The sequence below is a fragment of the Emydura macquarii genome, unplaced genomic scaffold (assembly GCF_026122565.2).
Source record: "Emydura macquarii macquarii isolate MOO-44397 ecotype Brisbane River unplaced genomic scaffold, CSIRO-AGI_Emac_v2 contig_1348, whole genome shotgun sequence".
NCBI classification, from domain to species: Eukaryota; Metazoa; Chordata; order Testudines; family Chelidae; genus Emydura; species Emydura macquarii.
The window spans coordinates 8564951-8584987 of NW_027131485.1; the positions used below are offsets into that span (position 1 = coordinate 8564951).

At 40.6% G+C, this 20037-nt stretch overlaps 1 protein-coding gene across 3 annotated transcripts in view; it reads right to left on the minus strand.

Annotated features, from left to right (window-relative positions):
• Positions 1 to 1984: 1984 nt before the first annotated feature.
• LOC137155080 (multidrug resistance-associated protein 1) overlaps positions 1985 to 20037 on the minus strand; it is a 76708-nt gene continuing 58655 nt past the window's right edge. For 2 of the 3 annotated variants that reach the window (XM_067551054.1, XM_067551053.1), the window contains 12 exons: positions 19898 to 19982; positions 18774 to 18912; positions 14789 to 14996; positions 13488 to 13798; positions 12185 to 12384; positions 10046 to 10172; positions 9317 to 9418; positions 8310 to 8456; positions 7139 to 7297; positions 5622 to 5788; positions 4512 to 4706; positions 1985 to 3578 (listed from right to left, as the gene is read on the minus strand). In XM_067551054.1, the coding sequence (XP_067407155.1) occupies positions 3470 to 3578; positions 4512 to 4706; positions 5622 to 5788; positions 7139 to 7297; positions 8310 to 8456; positions 9317 to 9418; positions 10046 to 10172; positions 12185 to 12384; positions 13488 to 13798; positions 14789 to 14996; positions 18774 to 18912; positions 19898 to 19982 (1949 nt within the window). In that variant the 3' untranslated portion in view covers positions 1985 to 3469. Of the gene's footprint in view, positions 3579 to 4511; positions 4707 to 5621; positions 5789 to 7138; positions 7298 to 7391; positions 7691 to 8309; positions 8457 to 9316; positions 9419 to 10045; positions 10173 to 12184; positions 12385 to 13487; positions 13799 to 14788; positions 14997 to 18773; positions 18913 to 19897; positions 19983 to 20037 lie in introns of those variants that run through there. The other variant, XM_067551055.1, reaches the window with a different exon arrangement.

Sequence of the window (20037 nt, forward strand, 5' to 3'; positions counted from 1 at the left end):
CTGGTTCAGGTGGCAACTCATCCTCTAGATCTGTGGTTCTCAACCTATTTAACATAGTGGGCTGCATCCAATACTATCTGTATGGCCCTGCAGATGTCATGGGCTGGAGCTGTGTACTGATTGGGCAGCAGGTTGAAGCCCACTGCTCTAGATCCTGCACTTCTCTTGATACGGAGACTCTTCTGCCACCAAAAATGGTTCCTGCTGCTCTCCAGAGAAAAGGGGGCATATTCAGAGCTGCCAACCCTGTCAAAATGCACAGCAATAGGAAAAATCCCCTCTAGAAATGGAGAACCTTTCCCCCTCCAAAAATGTTAGCATTAATAGCTTTAAAACAAGTTCAGTCCTTTTCAACACTGCATATGCAATAGTCTCTTTCTCCATGGAGCCATTAGGTCTTGCAAAGAATCCAAGCAACAAAGAGAAATGGCTGTAGTGGAATTCATAAACTGCCAGGAGAGAACTGAGTTGAGATTTAATAAGACTTTTACAAGGCAGCAGCCCCACTGGAGGAGAACAAGCATGGCAGCTACTACACAGGAATAATAGTTAGCAGTGGGTGTTTGGAAACAAGAAGGGAACAGAACACACAGTACTGTTCTAATCCTCGCCCTCATGCCATGACTGTGCACACTTACCAACCACCATCAAAAGGGAAAGATAGCGAAGTGGGAGAATGTATCTTTCACCCAGGCAAGGCTTGAATGTGCAACACTTAAAAACATTCAGCAACCCCAAAAGAAAGGAAACAAATAGAAGAGAAAGCTACAATTAACTACATGCCATATCATGTCTAAAGACATTTTTAAGCAGTGTTGCATGGTTCAACTTTTATGACACTCCTTTCTAGTCATAGTCTAGTCTAGTACAAGACACACCAGTAGGAAACATCTTAAAAGCATGTAGCATAATTAGGTACTGTTCAGATGTAGGTACAATAGAACTGATTTTGGAGAGGGAAAGGCTTGAGGAATGATGGTTGAAATATGCTAGGATTTTGTAAATCATGCAGATAAGGAGCAAGTTACAGACAGGGACCAGAAAGATTAAGGTGAAGGGCCTTTCCTACCAGTCAGACTTCACCCCTCTTTCATGCCCTAAAACTCTTGATCTTTTTTCAGATAGTCCAGTTATCTGGGGGTTTCCTAGATTCTTCAGATGTTACTTCCAAATGGCACAGAGTTGCAGCACCACGACAGTTTGGCCTGCCCACCTCTCCCTCATGACAGGTGGGTGACTGGGCCAAATCTGAGTGAACAGTGTAGTGACCTGGCTCACAGGGAGGCAGCACTACTCATGTTTGGCCCAGTGGCCCCTCCATCATGACAAGTTATTTTAGCTACAACTACAGATTTCCAGTGTGTGCTTAGAGTGGAACTCACCAGCAGATCATGTGGGAGCACAGCTCCCAGGTTGGGGAGCAAGGAGGTCTGGTAAAAATCCAGCAAAGAATCTTGGCGCCAGCACCTGGTGATCAATAATCACCTCTCAGTCTAAAACTGGGCACTTGGTAGCCAGAAGAACCACCTTTATTTGCAAGTGTTAAAATATTTTCATGGAACAGCTACATAGTGACAGTGCCATCTGAAAAGGGCAGCAAACATCAGTTATAGGATCTGGGCACTGCAAAGCCCTCACACTGGGGATCCAATTCTTTTTATGTGCTATCTCAGAGAAACTCTCTGCTTATTTTACAATGTAACTTTGGCAGTACTACATGTAATCTGATTATGATGACCTGCTTATCTCAAAGCACACACTTTCCTATATTCCCCTCAAAAACAGGCCTGAGGACAAGGCAGATTATTATCATCTATTAATTCTTTAAGTGGTGATATTTTAGAGGCTTAGTTTTCAAGGCAAGAACATCAACCTCAGATGCACCCACAGTTTTCTGGGCCTTAAACTGTCAAATTTGTCAATAATGGAGCAAATACACTTGTCAATAAAAGTTTACAAAAAGGAGTATAAAAGATAGGGACAATCATTTTCAAACAAAAAGTTTACTGCAAGTTATTTGCAAATATTCCTATTTCCATTATAGTCATTACAAAAGATACCAAAGAAATGTTCAATTTATTCAATTTTAAAGAATCATAATTTACAAAATATAAATAGCTTTGTTCTAAGAGAAGACACTTGTCTAGTTTTAAGGTCAGCAACGTAACGCACCACAGTCCACATTTCCAGCATGGTAGATATTTGGATCCATCTGAACTCAAACCGCAGTTATTCAGCAACTTTTCTATAAAATAAGACTGTATGGAACTTGAGAAAATGCGACTTTTCTTTTTCCTACCAAGTAAAAAAACCACTTGAGTTTCTTGGAACTAGACTTCACTGTAAATTCAGCTCCATCAGGCCACTCTGACACCCACACATTTTAACTCGTAAAATGTGTATTTTTTTGGAACAGTAAGAGCATTTTAGACAAGAATTAAAAATTAGTAGCAGCAGCCTCTAAAGAAAGTTTCTGTTTCCACAGGGCTAATAGTCCTGGATGTGGCAGGTCTTCTGAATTAAATATGAGACAATGAAATGCCATGACCAACAATACAACAACCAAATTACAACATAACTGACTCTGTAGCCTTCACTCATGTAAATCCTTACTCACAAGGGTAACCCTTCCCCCCATTGACATAAATGGTATTTTTCACATAAGTAAGAACCACTGAGTGAATAGGGAGTACAGAATTGGATACTTAATATTGCAGTACATTAATTTTTGTATACAAGCAAGAATTTGGTGTTAGAATGACTGACATTCCACATCTGCTTAATAAATACTATTGACTATGATTTTGCTTTTTCACATCAATGAGATAGACACATTTCCGTAAACTTGCTGCTGTAAAGTATCAACACATGAAAACTTTAACATGGTGCATGAAAGCATTGATCACATACAATAAGTGCCAAGACAAGACCTGGAACATGACAGTATTTAACAAGGAATAAAAATGTTGGGCCACATTACTATTTGCTATTCCAAAAAATGTCCTGAGTGCATCCCACAGTAGATGGTTCTTAAAATGGTAAATATCAACTAATCAAACAGGTAGTATTTTACAAAGAGCTTTCAGACAAAAGGACCTTCAGAACATATTAGCAAATCAAAGGAAAGAAAATGGATTTTTCTTGCTTTCAGAAGAGTAACTCAAACATTTTTGGACTGCAGTTTGATAGATTTGAGGCAAAAAATAAAATAGGTCTAAGTTTGGTCTTTAGCACAGTACGTACATAAGTCCTACTTCTTCAAAATAAACCCTTAAGGAAAAAGAAAAAACATTGCATTTGTGTTACTTTTATCTTCTTCATGTTAAACTTAGATTCTTCTGGGTCTGAGGTGGACATGTTTGGTTTAAATAGCAGAACAAAGGAAGTTATAGTTCTCAAAATCCTCTCAACGTGTATAGTCAGTCAATTTCTACCCCTCTTCCCTATACGTACAAGCTAAGTTCTTGTATTACACCAAGCCAGAATCTTTGGCCATACTATAGAAAATGTCTTTCTTCTGAAGTAGGTTGGCTGGGGAATCACACTCCACAATTTCGCCTTTATCAAGGACTATAACTCTAAAACAGGAAAAGAAGAAAAATGGTCAAAAATAATAGTGACTTATCTGGAATTTTAGCAATCTTAGCACAGGATCTCATAGCCAACAGGAAATAACACAAGCTATTTGAAAGAGCTTTTACAAAAGGCCAAATCTGTCCCCAATCTCACTAATCCTGCCTCAGATACACTGATTTACTCTGTGCTTAGCAAAGTAACAGTGTTACTGTAACAATAAGGACATGAAAGCAAGCCCTAAGAAGTCAGAAAATCCAGAGTTCAGAGTTGAAATGCTTCTTTGCAGCTACTCCCAACTGGCTGACAGCTGGGAGAGAAACACTGCTAGGGCCTCCATGTTTGGTTGGTGCTCCATCTTTCGTGGGGGGACGGGAGGTGGGGAGAGAGGGAAAGGGGTCTTCCATTCCATGAAGGCTGGAGTGCCTGAATTAGGACTGTGTGAGCGTTAACCGAGATGGTGAACCCTGGCAAGTTTGATGGGGATATAATGCCCTCTTCTCCTGCCTCATCCCATGAACAATGTGGCTCCCCAATCCAATTACAAGGGTCTACTGTAAGGTCCAGAAAAAGTGGAGAAGTAAAAACACCCTTGTCTGGGGCTTCTCAAGTTTTGATTCCTATCCCCACTCAGAGAAAGAGTGGACATCATGAGTCCACATTTCAACTGCAAGAACAAGTGCTGCCCTCAGATACATCTGTGCAAGCCTGCTGTGAACAACAGGGTTGCATGACCATAACCAAGGACAGAACTTGACCCTCAGAATGCTTACACTGGCAATACTGAGACAGAAAGAAGCCATGAATTTCAGCTCATAACAGGCCTAGCAAACAAGGAAAAAGAAGATCAGTGTCCATTTTTGGTTAATGGAGATTCCTATTCAACATAAGATACAGCGAATAAAGACCCTCCCTTTGCAACAGTTGCATCCTTTTACCTTTCATAGTCCATAATAGTGTTTAGACGATGTGCTATAGTTAAAACAGTGCAGTCTTCAAATTGGATCCTTATTGTTGACTGTATAAGGTCATCAGTTTCAAGATCAACAGCAGCTGTGGCTTCATCTAAAACCAAGATTTTGGTCTTTCGAAGTAGAGCCCGAGCAAGGCACACCAGCTGACGCTGTCCAACACTTTGTAAAAACAGAAAAGTTAACTGGAAGATGGAACTTGTATTTTGTTTCACACTCTAACTTTATTTCCTGTATAAGCTTTTGTGAATTTTAGGTACTAAGTGTCTAGCAACCTTTAGGTACGAAATTAACTTCAAGGCCTGTTATTTCTTCTCCGTCAACTGAGTGCGTCTTACTACAGCTTCTTAAATGGTAACAAAAGTTTTAAAGAGCTTCTTTTTTAAAAGAAAAAGATACATGGAAACCATTTGTAATGTGTAAGTACATCAGACTATAGCATTCAAACAATGCAGATTGTGACAAAGTGCTCCATAGTTTTGTATTTGAACTGGTTTGGCGACCAGTAAACCATCAGTAGGTTGAATGCATTTATTTAGGATTGGTATTGCAGTTATATTTCAGCTGCAGTATGAAAACTGCATTTGTTAGGTTCAATTCTCTTTCCACGTTATAAGCAACTACAGTAGCCTAAAGTTTACCAAAATTTTCCCTAGGATTGTCCAAGCCAAATATATTAGATTTATATTTATTAACTATTTCTTAAATATGTACTTTTGCTTACATGGTTTAAAGCTTAAAATTTTTTCAAACACACCTAATTATCTGGCAATTCCACATTAAAATTACTTTGTTTCCCCAACACAAGATAATCAGGTCTTAGGCAATGAATGAAAACGACAACATTTATTTATATTGTTAAGACTACTTTTCATATGAACTATTTAGATGTCTGCGATGGATTTTAAGGTTTGTGGGTCAGGGATCTTTCCTGTTTGTACTATATCAATAATGTCCTAAGTAGTAATATTGAACCTGAAGTCTGAAATAAAGGAGGAGGAACATACAAACATATGCTTTTGAAAGTGTAGCTCTAACAGTAAATTTTCACTGCAAAAATAAGGCATTTTACTATACCTGAGATTCTCTCCACCTTCAGAGCACTCATGATTAAGTTTATCAGGAAGAGATGACACAAAATTTTTCAAGTGAGCCAATTCCAAAGATGTCCAAATTTCTTCATCAGAGTATTTGTCAAAAGGGTCAAGATTCATACGCAGAGAGCCAGAAAATAATACTGGATCCTAGTCAGAAAACAGCATGCACTCAGCACTTCTACATACAAAGAATATGGCAAGTACTCAAGACGGATTTCATTTAAATGGCAAAGAAAATGGAGTATTTTGTAGGCGACTGAAGGAATATATAATTATAGCAAAAGATCATTTTGAGTTTAATTTTTTTTTTTAAATAAAAACTCATTCCTTGCATGGAAAATGCATCTGCAGAAAGAAGCCCAGACCAGTTGCAATACCAAAGAATACATGGAAATATCTTTAATTTAAATGCCAAAACATCTTTTTCAAATAAAACGGTATGTGAAAAACAAACCTCAGCACACACTCCCACAAGATTCAAAGTCCAAACTGTAAATGCATCATGTGCACAGAAGACATCCCATACCTAGAATCTATTTATGCCATTTCCTCTTATGGCAGTTAGTGATAGCAAAGCTGAAATCTAATATAGAATGATCAAAAAAGGGTAAAAGCAATATAATCCCTTGACCAAACTTATTATCCAGATCCTTTAACAGATTAATTTCAGTACATCTTTTACAATTATGTAAAGCCAGTTCCTTTTTGCATTACTGTTAATAGGCAGCAAAGGTTGTAGACTAAATGCTACAGCATAACAACTCAAACCAAATAGTTTAAAACCTGAATTAAAAGATATTTGATCACCAAACCCAGGGTCAGGAATTTACTCAGTCATAATAAGCAGACATCAAGCCCAAAACAATAACATGATCCTAAACCCTCAAAACTAGAGTGCCCAGTGGCATATCCCCATATGATTAAGGTTTTCTCTCATAGTTCCTAAACAGAAATGAACTACAGAGATCAGACTTGATCTGCCAAGTTATAGTCAAAACAGAGCAAAATGTATTGAATCCTACAGTGATTCTAGTGAGAAGTCTTCATCCTGTAATATGCGATCTGTATATGCCCTTCATCAGCCCAGAAAAGAAAGAGGCTTCTAAACCCCACCCTGCCAGCTGCTCTACCTGGTCAAATCTCGGTACTCATGCTGAGCAACCTTCAGCATCAGGACCTAAGTGACTACTGAAAATCTATTATAAGGAATTAACAGACTAAGTTAATAATTTCAGAAGGCCATGGAGCCTGCCTCCGGGCTCCAACCAATTCAGATCCAAGTTTGACTTGTTACATAAGGTCAGGGAAACATGCCCAAGGCAGCACAAAAGCCTGATCCAACGCCAACTGAAGTCAATTGAAAGAGTCCCACTTGACTTCACTGTGTGTTGGATCAGACCGTAAGAAGATATATTAATAATATATGCATCCAGTTGATTAAAGCTTCGATAGCCCTTAAGAAATATATTATGGTATCAGAAGGAACTTTGCACCTACCTGGGGAATAATGGTGATCTTGAACCGCAGGTCATGGAGCCCTATTTCTGCAATGTTAACTCCATCAATAATAATCTCTCCCTCTGCCGATTCATTGATTCGAAATAAACCCAGAGTAAGGGAGGATTTCCCAGCTCCTGTTCTTCCAACTATCCCCACCTATTAGAAAGCACACAGAAAGAAGTTACTGGTTAATAATTCAGGGGAAAGGATAAAGTCAAAGTGACATCAACTGTCTCCCAAAGTGGACACAGTTTCAGACAGCCTCGCAATACCCAGTTTACCTGGCACTCTGCAACTATGGTAAGAAAATGGAGAACTAAGCTGGCACCAGCATACAAATGGAAAACGAAATTATGCTTCAAACAGCACATCAAAATTCCAATGCCACCTGGAAAAGCCTCAGGACGTCACTGGACAGGAAAACGGAATTACGGTGAAACCGTGCAGCAGAGAAGGTCTGACAAAGTTCAGATCATACCCATTCCTTTCTTTTGTGCGGGTTTTGTAGTTACAGGTGTGGGCCTATAGGTTTTGATCTTGTTTTTCCACCTGAATTTAGGATACAATTTGCTCATTAATATAATACTGGGTTGCATGTATGTTCTATGCTTGATTAGGAAGTAAAGCATATACCTTTTTTTTGTATTTATGCTTGTATGATCTGTACTACTATAGACTGCCTTATATTTTATTTTCAAAGCAAATAATGTACTAACCTACATAAAGAATGGATGCACAAAAGTCAGTAAAATGCGATATATGACACATTACTTAGGTTTTTAGCAGTAAGTGCAATTTAAACTTCACCACTTCATTTTGCTTGTGTTGAATAAAAACGGTAATTCTCCATATTCTCCAGTACATCTGTTTGTATTTCTACACCAAAAGAACACATGCCCAGGAAAACAGAGAGCACGTGTAACCCACAATGCAGAGCAAGGGTCTTTGTCCCACTCTAGTGGCTGGTCTTTATAAGACAGTAAGAGCCCACCATTACATCTGCCAGCTAAAGGACTTATTCTTTTAGCTCCAGTGATAGAACCTCATCCTTTTAGTGCTGAAAATCTCAGGGCTCAAATCCCATCGTCAGCTGACGCATGAGGTTATTATACACATATGATAGCTTATAAAGGAAGTGCTGGTATAAATAGCAAGCCATGTTACTTACCTTCTCTCCTCCATTTATGGTAACATTTATGTTTTTCAAAACTAAATCCAAATCCTCCCGGTAACGTAAGCCATAGCCTCTGAACTCCACTTTGCCTTCATGAGGCCAGTTGTTTGGCGGAGCAGTTTGCTCAATGCACCATGGAGCCTGAAAGAACAATCACCCACCCGGTGAGCTAGATCATTTAACAGATCTATTACCCTTCTCGACCCATCTGACTGAGCAAACTAAGAAATAGCTCCACTAGGTTTTGAATAACAAAGAGGCAGAAGTCTTGTTTTCAAAAAGGGCTGCACTGGAAAAACACAAAAGGACAAATTCAGCTGCTTTGAGACAATGAGGTTAATAATGTATATTCAAGGGTCAGATTAGACTCGAAAGTTATGAAGAATTTGAGCCTTGATTAAAACAAGCCTCACCTCCCAGGATTAGCCTCTCTTACAATTACTAATGTGATAACAACACAGGTACAACACGTGTGAACAAAAGAAGTTTGCATGAGTCATCATCAGACCAAAAATGAATTTTGCATCGCTCCATTATTAATTTAGTATGGGCAAGGGTTTCCCAAAAACTAAGCACAAATAATGACAGAGAAAACAAATGCTGGAAGTGAAGAAAATACCTGCAAAGTTAACATTCTGCCACTAGAGGGTACTCTCAGCATTCAGTATGAAGGAAACAACTAGCTCTTAAAAAGCAAATTCAAATATCTCTGGATTACAGAAACTCTGCCCTTACTGACAAGGTAAGTGCCGCACATGTAGTCCACTAGCAGAATGGAAAGAAACACATTACAATATCTTCTTTTGTTCAGAAATCAATACTGTAGTCTAGCCAGTTAGGAGGAGCACATTGACTGAAAGAAAATCCTCTTCCTGTCCCATTAGAAAGACAATGATCACACAATGCAAGCCCTTGCATTGGTTAATAGCAAGGAAGACCTTTAGACATAAGCAAAGGAACTCTCAGGGGAGAAGCTTCACAACATACTAGCCACAGTGTACCTCTTTCTCCATTTCAGAGTATTCTTTGACTCTTTCCACAGCGACAATGTTAGTTTCCAGCTCAGACGACATACGAACCAGCCAGTTTAAGTACGTTGTAATCTGCAAAGAGAATTCCTAAATGTAGTATTTACAATACAAATGGGCATTAACATAAAAAAGAACATTAGCATGCAATACTGAGATGACAACCCAAAGTGCCATCTGCTCATTAAATGCATAACGAACACAGCACTTGGCTTTAACACTGGGATGGGATGAGAACCAATCAGCGACCTTCTACAATTATGTAGAATATACTGTCTGGGACCAAGTTCTACCCTCAGATACACGTGCCATGGGAGCTGTACAAGTGCATCCTAAGGCAGAACTTGGCCACTAATGTGATCCCTAAACAGCTCCCCATTTGTCCTGCGAGGGTCAGTGTGGTGTCTCAGCACAATTTCGTCTCACTAGTGCAAAAGGTTTCTCTTTACAGCCCCCAATCACATAGGACAGCCCTTTACTGCCCCACCTCTGACTCTGTCTCTTCAAATGTCACCTGTAAACATTTTCTCCATTGCATGCTTCTCAAATTAGTTTCCCCCCTAGGACTTGTTTTGTTTTATGAAGTACTTTGGGATTCAGTTTGTACATGACTACAGAAAATAAATCTGTAACGGAATTAGTGTTGAGAACTGAACTGTGACGTAGTCTTAAAGTTCAGAAAGATTTCTTGATGCCAATTACCTGCAATGAATAGGACACTGAGAGCCCAACTAATCCAGGGCTAAGGGTGTGGCGAGCAATCACCGCAAACAGCGTTGCGAAGAGGACTATGCAGTTCCCCACACATTCCAGCCGGACAGCCAGCCACCTGCAAAACAGATAAGTGATTCAATTTTCCAGAAATATCTGATTAAACAAAAAAAATTCATGGTGAACATCCTTAAATTCACATCTGTTTTTAAAATATATGGTTATACTGAGGCATTTACATCCACTCATCCCCATACTTGCCAGTGACATGGGAACTGCCATCTTCAGAGCTATCTGGCCATTTCCAGCACATGATATTAAGTGTCAAGGGCAGAAATTCCTGCTTTAACCTTGAAATTGACGGGTCGCAGGTACCAACACAGCCACATTAAGCTAAATGAACAATGTAGAGAGGAAAGGAAGGAGCTTCTGATCTCCTGATCCTGCAGCTTCTGATCTCCCACTGCTGCACGTCCCTAGCACTTGTTCAGCAAAGGTCTGTGAAACATGAACCCCAGTAGTTACATCCTAAACTAAATCAAAATCTTTCTAACTACATGCTACAGTAAGCAAATGTGGGGATCCTGGTATTAAAGTAATGCTTTAGGGCCCAACCCTGCAGTCCTCCTTCTAGCAAAACTTGCTCTGGTATCAATGGTTTGTATCAGAGTAACCAAGCAAGGACTGTAAAACTGCACCTTCGTGTTGCAATGCAGTACCTGATATGTCCACCTCTCGCCCCCACCTACCCACCTGGTGCATCAGTAAAACCTCGACCTGACCTTATTAGGCCATTAGCTCACTCCTGCTGAAACTGACCTTATTAGGCAATTTTCTTGCTTCTCCTGAAACTGACCAGGTGACTGGGAGCAGCTGTCTATGTGACTGAAAGCACAGCCACCCTAACAGTCAGCTCACCTCCCAGCCAAAGGTTTGCCCTGATTCAAATGTCTCCCCTCCAATCAGGAGTAACCTTGGCCACCTGAAGTGATTAGTTTAAAGCCAGGGCACGCCCCAGGCTCCAGAGAGAACTCACCATCTGCTAGACACACCAGCTGCCCTGTTTTTTCCCTCTCCCACTCCGGACTCCGAGCCTGAACGTGTAAGCCTGCTCTGTGTTGCTACTTAGCTTCAGGGGTGATGTTGCAACTTTCCCCGCTGGGACTGGTAAGATCCTAACCTTCTCTCTCTTTCAGTTTCTGTTTTAAATCTGCTCTGAAAGCAGAAGCTGCTGCCCCCCCCCCATTGCTAACTCTCTTTCCCTTTCAGTTTCTGTTTTAAACCTACTCTGAAAGCAGAAGCCGCCCCCCCCCCCCATTGCTAACCCTCTCTCTCATTTAGTTTCTGTTTTAACTGCCCGTTTGCCCCTTTGCAATTGACTGCCTGTGTGACCCCCCCCCTTCTGTGCAGTTTGTTTTAAACCCCGTTTGCCCCTTTGCAGTTGACTGCCCGTTTGCCCCTTTGCAGTTGACTGCCCGTGTGACCCCCCCCCCCTTCTGTGCAGTTTCTGTTTTAAACCCTGTTTGCCCCCTTTGCAGTTGACTGCCCCCCAGTTGACTGCCCGTGTGCCCCCTTTGCAGTTGACTGCCCGTGTGACTCCCCCCACCCCTTCTGTGCCTTGTAATTAACTCATTGTCTGTGAAATCTCTATGTGAGAGCATTCCCTCCTGTAGTTAACTGCTGCCTCTGTGCTTTTCAGTTAAGTCTGTGCTTACAAGCAACTTCCAGTTAATTGCTTCTGCCTCTGTGCTTTTCAGTTAAGTCTGTGTAACACCTTTCTGTTTCCTACAAGCAACCAGTTGTCTGTGTAGCATAGTGGTAAGTGTCCCTGTCTACCATGTGGAAGACCAGGGTTTGATTCCTGGTCAAGGAACCACTGTCTGGTTAATATTAGTTTAGGTCTTTGTAGTTAGTTGCCTGTTTAATACTTTCTTATATCAGTTTGTTTTGTGCTTAATTGTTTTTATGTCCTTTTATAACTAGTTAAACCTATATTACTCCTGTGTTTATAATTAAACTCATTTATTTCCAATTGATTAATTATTGACTCTGGGGGATCTTTTACCTGTCGGAACACTTCGCTATACAACTGGCTCTCTGTATACTGACCCAACACTCATGCCGGTTTACCTGTTAGCGACAATGCTGGGGTAGTAAGCTCTCTGATTTTCATCCACTTTTAAGTCACTCTGATGTATGAAACGCTTCTGCTCCTCAAAGGCTCGAATGACACTGACGCCCAGGAGGGTCTCGTTGAAGTGAGAATACACTGGTGAGCGGCTGACAGATTCAAGCCGTTTCAGCTGGCGAGAGGTGGCCACATAAAATCTCTGGAAATCAATTTGAGTACGACACTAAGAATTCAAATAGTAGGCACAGCACGGACACTATTTCAATTATTAACAACAACTACAGGGAATCAAGGGAGCCAACTTTCACCCACACCTTTCCTCTGGATAAGAGTACTATACATCACTTAATCAGAGAAATCCAATTTGCTTCATAGATTTTAAAACCAGAAGAGACCATATGATCATCTAGTTTGACCGCATTTTTAAGAAGCACAGTAAAAACAGCAATGCGAGGGCTCCTGTTTATCATCTCCAAATGGCTGTAGATCACATTTCCTCACATCAGGAAGATGTATTTTCCCCTCAAATGCTGGTCATGCAATCTCAGTTGGGATCTGAGAGCCAAGCTGAGTTCTTTTTGGCTCAGGCACCACCACCAGGAAAAAAAGATTCTGCAACTGGAACTTGGCAAACAAACCCACTGATACAGAAGCCAAAAGAGAAGCCAATATTCTTTCCCATGGCTGTATTGGCTCTGCAGGGATCACAGGAGTAAAGCAATGAAGTCTTATTTTTGCCACTAAAGTAAGCAGGCATGACAATACACTCACGTAGCAAGACTGTAGAATAAAAAGGTTCCTATCAAACCTATCCTCTCTCTGTTTTAGACTCACTTTTCTGACTGTACTTGCACTTTATACATCTGTGCCTCTTAAAAGCACACGCTCATTGTTTGAATTATAAAAGTTTCTTTCCCAATATTAGAGCTCTGAATGAGAAATACTCTACATAATGTACCTTAGACTCCTACAGAGATTTTCTTTAAGTCCTGTTATATTAAAATATTTTAATATTCTCATTATTTTCTGTGTAGTAGTTACAATGAAATGATCCATGATAGCAAAAATTATTCATGGTTTGACACAGAGTCTTATTCAGAATTGCAAAGTAGAGAATGCTCAATTACTGGAAATCTAGCAAGCTGATGGGCCAGCCATGCACAGTGCACTTCATATGGCACCCAAAAATGGTCAGTCAAATATGGACTCAAGTCACAAGCACATTAAAATCTAGAAGCTAAGTAACAGAAGGAGACTAGAGACGAACGCTGGTGTGAGAGCTCAATGGCTGACGCTCCCTACCTGAACAAAGAAGTAGACAAGTCCCAGAGGTGGAATGACAACGGCAGCTATTGGTGTGGCCAAGAGAATGATGATGCAGGCCCCGATGACGTTGAACGTTGAGCCCATGAACATTTTGATTATCTGGGGAATCATAGAGTCAATAGTGTCAATCTCTTTGGAGAACCGGTTCACTAAGTTCCCACTGGGAGTTCGTTCAAAAAAACTCATTGAAGACCTAAGGACACTGTGAAGCAGGTCAACGTGTAGGAGTCGTGAAGCAAATATCCCCCCTATTGACACAGCCATTGAGTAGCCAAACACAGCAATACCTGAAAAAGAAAATGGAGTTGACAACTTTTTTTCTCCCTGAGAAGAAACGTTTTTCCTAATTATGCTTATTCTTTGTTTCAATAAGTAGTGAAATCTAAGCCATAGTAAATTTAGTCAACACAAATTCAATCAATCTTCACGGAAGAAGGCACACAGTGATCTGAACTATTAGGTCTGAGTGTTAAAAGGTTCTTCAGTGAAAAAGGTACTCTCATCTGAAGGAAGCGTTTGCCTTTCAATATGTGACTTCAGAGAGTATTTGCACACATGGCCTGCTTAAACTCTGCTCCACTTTAAAAAGCCATTTATTTCTCACTGCAAGTTTGGATATGGCAAATCTGAAGAGAAATGGGATATTATGTCTGTTTAATTTCAGGTTAGAGAAAACCTGTTTAGGCACAGAATGGACCTAACAGGGAGCAATTGTGCAAGCTTACTCTGTCAGGGTGTCTGAATCCTGAAGTGGAAAGACCCCTGTAGCAGTGAGAGGATAGCTTAGTCTACATGGCTCAGTCACTCCTTGGCTGCTGCTGCAGAACAGCCAGTAAGGTTGTGAAAGAGTATCAAAAGGCGTGGTTGGTGGCTCCTGACCACTGGGAACTGGACTGAGATTCAATTAATTTCATACAGGTCAAAGAGCCATCAGATGGCGGTAACTTTCAGTCAACACAAACCTGGGATGGATTTGAACTAGTCACCTAGAGGCGAAGGATTCCAGATGCCATAACCTTATTTATTCTAGCTTTGTTTCTGACAGTAAAAGAAAACCAAATTCACTAACTGAATAGTTTATTGCAATTATTTAAACCTTCCCATAAAAAGCAAAATAAAACTAATGGCAGCAAAAGATTTCTGAGCAAGCCTTTGTGCAATCCTGGACACACAAAGTTACCTCAGGTCATTTGTCATTTATCTTCCTAACATTTGGCTTAATATTTTGAACCAGTCACTTAGTTTTAAAATAGCTTAATAGATAATTCTAGGCAAACCTTGAGACATTCCCAGTGCTCCATAGACTCCTAGCCTGACGTTCGTGTGCTGCTGTGTCCCATTAACAACAGGATCATCTGTCCATAAACTTAGCCAGTAGTTGGATGCCAGGGCGGCTACATGGTTACACATAAAAAGGAAGATGCTCAGAAAAGAGATAAAGAGTCCAATGGCTTTCATGTATTCCCAGTACATTGCCGCCTTTACCTAAAGATACAAGAGAGGGGGAGGAAAAATCACTTTACACAGGCAGTATCAGGTCTAAAACACGCATAACATCCAAAACACCCAACAGGATGATGAAGTCAACATACCTGCTAAACAGTTTACATCTTTATGGTGGGCCACAAAATATCTATGGTCCCACCCTCGGTCTGACAGCCTCTGCACTGCTAAGGAGGATGAAAGCCTGAGGTAAGGGGAACATCAAGCTGGAGCGAAGGGAAACGATCCCACAGTTGGGACCCCCCTTTCAAATGATGCCATGGTATCCTCTCACACATAGGATACCTCATCAGAGGAGGAAACTCCAGTTATCAGGAAAAGACAGGTAATAGTAATGGGGGACTCGATCATTAGTAACATAGATAGCTGAGTTTGTAATGACTGGGAGAACCGCATGGTGACTTGCCTATTGGGTGCAAAGGTTGTGGCTCTCGAGACATCTACACCGACTTATGTGCAGTGCTGGGGAGAAGCTGGTGGTCGTGGTACATGTAGGTACCAATGAAATAGGGAAGGATGGGAGAGAAGTCCTGGAGGCCAAAGTTAGGCTGGTAGGTAAGAGGCTGAAGTCCAGGACCTCCATGGTAGCATTCTCTGAAATGCTTCCCATTCTGCGTGCAGGGTCAGTTAGGCAGGCAGAACTGCAGTGTCTCAAGGCATGGATGAGACGATGGTGTAAGGAGGCGATGCTTAGATTTATTAGGAACTGGGGAACCTTTTGGGAAAGGGGAAACCTATACAGAATGGATGGGCTCCACTTAAACCAAAATGGAACCGGATTGCTGGCACGTAAAATTAATAAGGTCGTAGAGCAGTTTTTAAACTAAGGGTTAGGGAAAAGCCAACAGGTGCAGAGGAACATGTTGTTTGGACAGAGATGTCCCCCCAGGGGAGGATATATTAATGGAGATTCTCTATATCTTAGTAGAGAAGAGAGGATGGAAGAGGATAATATATGGGTGTAGGATCTGATGAGAAACAGTCAAATGAAAAAGAGTTCCATTCAGTTACATCACATAATGGCAGGTAGCTAAAAAATGACCACTTTTTAAGTGCTTATATACAATGCTAGAAGACTAAATATTAAGATGGGTGAACTTGAGTGCCTCGTATTAGATGAGGATATTGATATAATAGGCATCATAGAAACTTGGATGAATGAGAATAATCAATGGGACACAGTAATATCAGGGTACAAAATATATCAGAAGGACAGAATAGGTCATACTGGTAGGGGAGTGGCACTATATGTGAAGGAAAGCAGAGAGTCAAATGAAATAAAAATCTTAAATGAACCAAACTGTGCCAGAGAATCTGTATGGATAGTAATTCCATGCTTGAATAATAAGAATATAGCAGTAGGGATATACTACCGACAACCTGACCAGATGATGATAGTTTCTGTGAAATGCACAGGGAGATTAGAGAGGCTATAAAAATAAAAAACAATGAGTGTTTTCAACTATCCCCATAGCGACTGGGTACATGTCACCTCAGGACGGGATGCAGAGATAAAGTTTCTTGACACCTTAAATGAGTGCTTCTTGGAGTAGCTAGTGCTGGAACGCACAAGAGGAGAGGCAATTCTTGATTTAGTCCTAAGTGGAGCACAGGATCTGGTCCAAGAGGTAAATATAGCTGAACCGCTTGGTAATGGTGACCATAACAGTCAAATTTAAGCAAAGTAAATGGCTATGGGATAAGAGGAAAGGTCCTCTCCTGGATCAGTAACTGCTTAAAAGACAGAAAACAAAGGGTAGGAATAAATAGTTTTCAAAATGGAGGGAGGCAAATAGTACTGTCCCCCAGAGGTCTGTACTGGGACCAATGCTGTTCAACATATTCATAAATTATCTGGAAAAAGAGGTAAACAGTGAGGTGGCAAAACCTGCAGACAACACAAAACTACTCAAGATAGTTAAGTCCAAAGCACACTGCAAAGGGATCTCATAAAACTGGGTGACTGAGCAACAAAATGGTAGATGAAATTCAGTGGTGATTAAGGCAAAGTAATGCACATGGGAAAACATAATCCCAACTAGACATATAAAATGACGGGATCTAAATTAGCTGTTACCACTCAAGAAAGATCTTGGAGTCATTTTGGAGTTCTCTGAAAACATCCACTCAATGTGCAGCGGCAGTCAAAAAAGCTAACAATGTTAGGAATTGTCAGGAAAGGGACAGATAAGAAGACAGAAAACATCATATTGCCGCTTTATAAATCCATAGTATACCCATCTTAAAAAAGATCTATTGGAATTGGAAAAAGTACAGAAAAGGGCAACTAAAATGATTAGGGGTATGGAACAGCTTCCATATAAGGACGGATTAGTAAAACTGGGACTTTTCAGCTTAGAAAAGAGCAGCCTAAGGGGGGAATATGACAGAGGTCTATAAAATCATGACTAATGTGGAGAAAGCAAATAAGGAAGTGTTATTTACTCCTTCTCATAATACAAAAACTAGGGGTCACCAAATTAAATTAATAGGCAGCAGGTTTAAAACAAACAAAAGGAAGTATTTGTTCACACAAAGCACAGTCAACCTGTGGAACTCCTTGCCAGAGGATGTTGAGAACACTAAGACTATAACGGGGTTCAAAAAAGAACTAAGTAAGTTCATGGAAGCTAGCCATTGATGGACCTATTAGCCAGGATAGGAAGGAATTACTGTTTGCCAGAGGCTGGCAATGGCCAATGAGATGGATCACTTGATGATTACCTGTTCTATTCATTCTCCCTGAAGCAGCTGACATTGGCCACTGTCGGAACATAGGATACTGGGCTAGATGGACCATTGGTCTGACCAAGTACGGCCATTCTTATGTACTCATCCTGTCCCAGAAAGCCAATGTCTGGCAGTATCAGCACCGCATTCTAACAGTATGCCTTGCAAAAGTTTAGCTCATTGACCCTCAATTGCCCTGGGCTGTTGGCAAACACTGCCACTTTTACACACATGGAGAAGGCAAGAGAGATTGAGTGACTTCAGAAGGTCATATATGAGTCTATGGCAAAGCCAGGAATAGAATTTGGGAGCTCCAACTTCTGTTTCTGGGCTTTAGCATAAGATCATCCCACCTTTTAAAAGCAGGAGGATATAAGTCACACAGAGATGTGACACAACAACAAAAGGAAAAACTGTGAGCCCAATATGTATGGATGGGATTTCAGGTTATAAACTATATTTAGAGAAAGATTCAAGTGAAATAGTTGACGTGTGCTGCAGCAGAATAGTATTTTCCCACCAAAGATCTAGCTCACAGATCTCTCATGAATAACTTTGGGTGTGCTGGAATTCAGCACTTGCATTTGACAGTGGAAACTTGGTTTTAATCCAGTTGACAATTCCAATCCCTCTAAAGAGTGGCTTGGGTCACAGAGCTTGTTACATACAACCTTGTAGCTGCTTTCCATGAAGTGATCGCAACAGAGTTATAATTAGCAGTTGAAACTGTCACCTCATCTTTTCTATCTTGCCAGGTTATGGTACCAGCCACACCAATTTAAGTGAAGCTGTCATTTCATCCCTCATCTGCCTTTTTGTGCCTAGAAACCAACCTGGGATGCAGGTTTAATAGCAAAGCATCTAGAAACAACCAATGAAATTACACATGACCTGTCAACTCAAAAATGTGTTCCCCTCCTTCCTCACACTAGTTGCTTGCTCTCTGCTCCTACATTTTAATGCAATTTTCTCCTGAATCGTGGGGATTTTTGATAAATTTGGAAACAAAAGGAAATCATTAAATCTCACCCTCCCAGTCTTTGCTGTGTCAGCCTCCATAAGTTTCCACGCATTCTTTTCTGCTGATGTCTTCTGAAGTTCTGAGGTACTAGTCTGGTTCAAAGACTTCCCTGTTTCTCCACTGTAAGTTGAGGAGTTACTGAGCTGTCTGAAAAAACAAACCACCATAACAGCGACCAATTGTTTACTTGGCAAATGGATATCAATGACCCAGATCTGCAAGTCTGGACACAACCTTACTCTACACTTCGCTGAATCAGACAGAAACCTAATTAACATGAGAATGCATATTCATGTTCAGCAAAGACCCACTCTTCTCTACCTGATTGCACTTCCTTAAGCACCTGAAGACAAGTACTTCAGAATAATACAAGATTATGGACTAACAAGCTAAAGAAGGGTTTTTTGCTTGATCAATCACATTCAAGGAAAAAAGATTCCTTGATTTAAAAAAAAGCAACAAAAAAAGCAAGCCTTTCTGGATCCTGCATTTGTATTGTGCAGATGCTGAGACTCAAGAGTATTCCCATCATCATCAGGATTGGAAAATTAACCCCCTACATTTAATGTGTTACTCAGCAGCCCTCCAAATTTGCAGTTGAACTGTACCTCCAGAAATGGATGTATTCATCTCTCTGATGTTTAAAGGAGGAATGGAATGACTTATGGGTATCTTGAACTAAAGCCTCCCGCATTACATAGCATGCAAAATGCAAACCCACACAGTGGAACAGATTTTCATGGGATATTCAATTTTTGATGGCATGTGAAATTTCTTAGCACAAGGCCTACACTACTGAACTACAGAAGTGCCCTAAATGCTCTCTTTATTCTCCAAGTCTTTTCTCAAGTCAAAAGACATTAATAGTTTTAAATTATTTAAGGAAACTCATTTTCATGAAGAGCAGAAATACTGTACTTTGTATGGTAAGAGAAGAATGCAAACTGTCTAACATACTACAGAAGGAAAAGACTAAGGGCTTGTCTAGACGAAGAGAAAGTGCACAGACTACTGGGCTGTAAACCTACGGCATACTAGCATGTCGCGCAATAACTAGCCATGTGGACCCCATTACTGCGCACTAACAGTTCCCTAGTAGTTCGATCTACTCTGCTTTGAAACGACTACACACCTAAGTATCGGTTTTCCTGTCGCTTCATTTACAAGAACACCATTTTCCACAGGCTTTCCTTCTTTCACAGTTGGACTGTTTGCATCTGTAAGAAAAGTAAAAATGAACAAAGTTGGCCACCACTAGAGAAGTCATAATCA